Below are 5,751 nucleotides of genomic sequence, written 5' to 3'. Positions count from 1 at the left end.
CTTGACTTGTGCCGGAAGTTCAATACATTACTGAAATTCCGCAGTTAATAAATTTTTTTTCTGTTTACTGTCACTTCTTTCCTGATAGCAGGGATAAATATCTAATTTACTGCAATCTACAATCAGCAGGTCTGTCACTTCGGTTTAATAGCTCAAATGTCAGAAAAAAATTTGAAAGGTTCCTAGAGAACCCTTTGAGGAGTGATGTTTAATGCAAGCTTTTATTTTTCCATTCAAGAAGTTAGACTTATTGACTTTCTTTTTATCAAAATATGAGTACATCTGAGAATAATTTTGAAATAAAAAAATAGATTTTTAAATTAAAAAAAGGAGGTCCTTCGATGGAGCAAAAGGAACGGCAGTTGAAATTAATGTTCATTTTTGAAACAACTAAACTTAATGTAGCAGAAATTTTTAACATTTTGTTTTTGTCAGAGCAAGGGAAGGCTTGCGAAGTTATATTTATTTATGTAAATTAGTTATGAGTTTTTGGGAATTTTTACTGATTGTGAGTAAATTGGTATATCTGTTTATGTTATTCTTTAGACAGTTGATTTATACTTTAATAATTTTGTCTGCTGGATAGATATCAGATATTTGAACGTCCATAAGAGGGATTGTTTTCGGTAGGCCCTTAAAAACTTGTGATAGTTGCTTCAATCTTGTTTGGAATAGCTTTCCGGAAGCAAATGTAACTTTAGTTGAATGGTTTTAAGAGAGCTCTTGATCAAAAGTGATTATTAATAAAGTGACTTGGACCGGCCTTGTTGGTCTCAGGGCCTATTTCTAAATAAGTCTTTTGCAGTATCGGTGTTTATAAATCTTTAATAATCAGTTGGAAAGGTAGTTTTTGTGCACTGTTTCATACAGATGCGGAATGTGGTTGTAAAACTTTGTTGTATTGCTTTTAAAATGAATCTTGATTTTTCCTTTTAGGAGTTAATACCAGTGTAAATATGTCAGCAAAAGATTCAGAATCGCCTACGAAGGTAAGCTTTACGACTACTTTATCATCATATGTCTGTGAAAAGTAATGGCTCCTCTGATCTTACATTTTGCAATCTTGACGAAAAGTTATGTAAAGAAGATATAAATGTTTAATTGCAGTAGAGCTGGCATATGTTTCGGGGTTGCAAAATAAAACCCCATTTTTTAACGCAAAATAAGTGAGCTTGGGATGAAAAGACATCCCATCTGACAAATAAATTTTTTCAGTCATAAGCTCATGCAGTGATGTTTTGGATATCTGAGGAAAAATAAAGATCTGTGTCCGCATCCGTTTCCATTACTTTTTCGACGGATCTTAAACGGATCTTTTCTATTCTAAAAATTCTTAAATATTTGAATAAAAGACTTAAATTCCAGTTAAATTAAGTTTTATTCCCCATTTAAATTAAAAGGTATCATTTCAAAAGCCAACGACCCTCTGAGCCATGTTTTTTATTTTAAATTTTTAATATTTAGTTTGATATTAGTTTTTGTTATTGATTTGGGGTTTCTGTTATTCTTCATTTTGGTTCTTCTCGGCATCCTTCTAAAAAAGTGAGACAAAATTCTCCATTTACTGTTCGTAAAGGCGTTCCCGACTCTGTTATTTAATTTTGAGGTCCGTATCCGTGGATCTTGAGACAAATTATCCGTATCCGCGAATCTACTTTTTTAACGATCCGGCACATCACTAAGCTCATGTGTTGAAATACCATACCTTGTCTTAAGAATTATCAAGCCTTTTTTGGTACTTTCACGCTGTGAAATCGTAATATTGCTACTTGAAAACCTAGAATTTGAGTAAATACGATTTCTATAGTCATACTCTGATAAAGCTACCAGTTGACCCAAACGGTTGATTCTAATGCGGTTTGATGGTAATCAGTGGTTAGTGCAGTTAGTGTCCATATAATGTTTTTATACATGATTAGCCAGGGTTAACCAGTTGCTCTATTCGAACAAATCCTATGTTTCCTACTTCTCGCATAATGCAAAGAAAATCTCTTCCTTTTTTGTTTAAAAAAATGATTATTTATGTCATTAAAAAATGGATGTTATGACGAAAAATAGACATGCAATGCACTTGTTGTTATGAAGCAACTTATCAAAGCATGGTCCGAGTCCTTTTGCTGAAAGAGAGTTAGAGCAAAAATGTATTAAAATCCAAAACTATTAGTTTGCTTGAGAATTTTATGAATAAAGGAGAGGATATCTGTCTTTGAGCTAGTTTTTTCTATTTTTCTAAATGTTACATATTTGATCCCCTCAAATTAAATTCTGGCTATGCTGCTGGCAGAGTTCGCCGATACCGTATATACTCGCGTATAAGTCGAGAAATTTTGTCCGAAAAATGAGATCAAAGGAAGGGGGATTGACTTATACGCGGGTCAAATTTTCCGAAATTTTTTTTACGATCAACGAGAGCTGGGAAGCTACGAGAAATGCCGATGTGCGGTTACAGGTAGTTGCTGATAAGTTGATCGTGTGAAAAAGTAAACTTATTCAAAAATAATAAATAAAAAAAACCTAAATAATACACATAAATAAAGATAATTTTAGTCCTCTTTATTAAGGATCAAATCAGCGATTAACAAATATCGTGAAACGTATGAAAATACTTATCGTCAACAGTCACGCCATTCAAATAATTAACTGCTATACTTTTTGTTTTAAGAGTGGCAACATACTTGCTTAATCATATCTTTTCAAAGCACGTGCGCACTTCTGCCTCTTGGTTTTGATATCATTGACGATTCTGCAGCCGCCGATGTATACGATGACGCGGTGATGACGGAATCGGACTTTAATGAACTTTTTTTTGCGTCCAACTCGGAATCCGAGTTCGAAGGCTTTTAGAAATGTTTTCGTATTTAATTTGTAAATAAATGTGTTCATTATTTTGAAATTTCTTTGAAAATAATTCGCGATGTTTTTGGAAAGTATGGGGGTCGACTTATACGCGAGATCGACCTATACGCGAGTATATACGGTATATATCCGATATTTATGTTGAAAATATAATGATATTTTTGATATTTTTTCAACTACGGTATTTTCAATGTACAAACTTTATTAATCATAGCAGTATTGTTCATTTATTAGTAAAATAATCAAAAAGTTCTGTACTCTATTGTAATGATGTATTAATACATAATTAATTTTACAGAATAATATAATATTCCTTTTTTATTTTATATTCAGAAAATTATTAGTAATGTAACAATTTTAATGCATATCAAAAATGCCTAATTAAATATTAAACGTTGGTCCGAAAAAGGAAAATGTTTTATGACTGCACCGACTAATCCATTCTTTATTTTTGAATCATATAAGTGTAAAAGTAGCTAACAGAAGAAAAATGAGTAAAACAGCTAACATTAAATTACCTCCATTAAAGTTCATAAAAATAGATATAAGTAATGAAAGAAACCTTAATTTTAAGTCTACATATTGTAATAACAACATAAGGAAATAAAGAGTGATTTGAGGATGCATTCACGATTTTGAGGACTTCAGTTTGTGCTGATTGAAAATATCAGATATAATCAAAATTTCGGATATTTTTGAACCCTGGCTGCTGGACAGAAGTTGTGTTCACTTTGAATTGCATGACTAAGATAAAATGAATTTCAGGCTTAATTAACTTGCTTTGAATTCTACCAAAATAGGACCAGTGGCCGAGTAAATTAGAGGTTTTGGAGTTCAATCCCAGAGCCTTTGATTTCAACATATTGTTAATCCTAATACAGTAGTTAAAACAATATGTTTGGATTGTTTGTTCAAAGAAAAAAAAAAAAAATCTGGCATTCATTAAGTTTTTGATGTTTTGAATTCAAATTATGTTTTTTGCCATTGCAAATTGCAATAGGACCTTACTCATTGAGTTTCTTGTTTTTACTAATGGAAATGGCTAATCGATATAGACCCTTCATGTTATGACTAGTGATTTTCTAGAATAGGTAATACGAGGCATATCCATAGAAAAAGAAATGGTGATTAGGATGCAGTAATAAAGATAAAAACATTATGACCAACATTGACTAGCACACTTATCATTAAAATTACTTACAGCGTATATAACGTTATTTGTATTAATTTCTTATGAATCTTAAATGATAGGAATTAGCAATCTGGAAATTTTATATTAAGATGAAGTTTTTTTTAAAAGTTCATCTATGTTGATCTTTTCCCTGAAAAAACGTAATATTAAGCTCCCTGCCCCATCTCCCTGATCAGATCAGCAACTGTTCAGAGGCTGTTAGGGTGAGACAGTGAGTAGGAGATAGATGCCACAGGGGGCCAGGTCGATGTCTGAATCCACACAGTCTAGAGTCGTAAGTGGCCATGAACGGTTCTATTGTAAACTAAGTGGCGGCCATGTACCCTGTAATGGGAAATCCTTTTTTCCTTATGAGATTGGTGCATCATGGTCGTCCCATTGTGTATCCCCCTCTTCTTTTAACACCATTGTGGTTGGACAATCCCAGAATTACGTGTTAAATGAACGAGATATCTCGTCAAGAACTGCAAGGGAGTTAAATGTAAAATTTGCTTAAGTTAAGCTTTGAATGAACGCAAACAATTTGTAATCATGGCTACGAAAATTTGTCCTCTTAATAAATATTAAAACGAGTTAGCATCTTCTTATTGTTATAGCAATCGAAAAAACAGAGCAATATTAACTCAGGTTGAGTGAAGATAATAGGCAAATCGTTATCCAAAAAAAAAAAAAAGGCGGAACTTAAATTGTGACTGTGTTAGTGCATGGAGCAGATAACGCAACCTGTTGACCAGTCCACATTGTAAGAAAAATGATGTCATTTTAAGAAGCAAGTATGTTCTATTGTAGTCTGTGTCATTTTAACCGTGATCTGCCAATTTTATTGCTAAAATAAGTCATTGTTTTGTTTCTTTTCTATAAAAATTGTAGATGACACTATAAATTATTTGAAATTAATGGGTTTAGCACATGCATGTATCAACACTATTTGCATTTTTCCCCATCATTTATAGGGCCAAAAAATGAAATCTTTTAACATAACACCTGTTGGAAAGAAAGGTGCGAAACCTGAACCTCCTGAAAAAGCTGCCAGAAAGGATCCAAAGTCGAAGAGCTTTGTGAGTATTACAGTGCTATTTTCTGTATTCACTGTTCAAAAGACTAGAACATCGGAAGACATTGAACAGAGCGGAGTTTTAAATTCTCCATATATTTCATACCGTAAAATTGCTTGCTGACCCTTTTGAAGCATCATGGTTGAAATTTAGCTCATTGTTGTAAAAATACTATAGAAAAATTGGTATACAGTGAAGCACTGTTTATATGTTTTTGAAGGGACTAGTATATGAAGAAAGCATACAAATGAAAAAACGTATAATAGGTGTGTATTAATCTGCAGGGACCAATTTTAAAAATATATGAATGATAAAAACATATAAAAGAGAAACATTTAAATGGTGCTTCACTGTATTTACCAGGTAGAAAAATTACCATTCAAATACTCTCCAAACTAATTAAGATTAGTTGAATTAAAATAATACTATTTCATTGTTTTTTGCACTTAGTGGGCAAATGAAGTTTAAAGAAATTATCTGCAGTCTTACAGTTTAAGTATTTCATTTTTGCTTGTCAAGTGTAAAGTAAGAACCTGAATGCAAAAGGTAAGAAAGATGAGAAATGAACCAGTTAAAATATCTTCAGTTCTAAGCATATGTAAGCCATTAAAACTGCTCATAGTACAGGTTTAAGCAAAATAATAGATA

At 32.2% G+C, this 5,751-nt stretch overlaps 1 protein-coding gene across 1 annotated transcript in view; it reads left to right on the top strand.

The window, feature by feature from the left end:
- Positions 1–403: 403 nt before the first annotated feature.
- Positions 404–5,751, top strand: part of LOC129234139 (U2 snRNP-associated SURP motif-containing protein-like) — a 59,360-nt gene continuing 54,012 nt past the window's right edge. Inside the window, exons 1-3 of the mRNA XM_054868032.1 lie at positions 404–508; positions 937–989; positions 5,002–5,106. Of these exons, the coding sequence (XP_054724007.1) occupies positions 957–989; positions 5,002–5,106 (138 nt within the window). The 5' untranslated portion in view covers positions 404–508; positions 937–956. The remainder of the gene's footprint in view (positions 509–936; positions 990–5,001; positions 5,107–5,751) is intronic.

Source organism: Uloborus diversus, chromosome 1 (assembly GCF_026930045.1).
Source record: "Uloborus diversus isolate 005 chromosome 1, Udiv.v.3.1, whole genome shotgun sequence".
NCBI classification, from domain to species: domain Eukaryota; kingdom Metazoa; phylum Arthropoda; class Arachnida; order Araneae; family Uloboridae; genus Uloborus; species Uloborus diversus.
The sequence above is the reverse complement of the archived record's forward strand: the minus strand, read 5'-3'. Positions and strand labels throughout refer to the sequence as shown.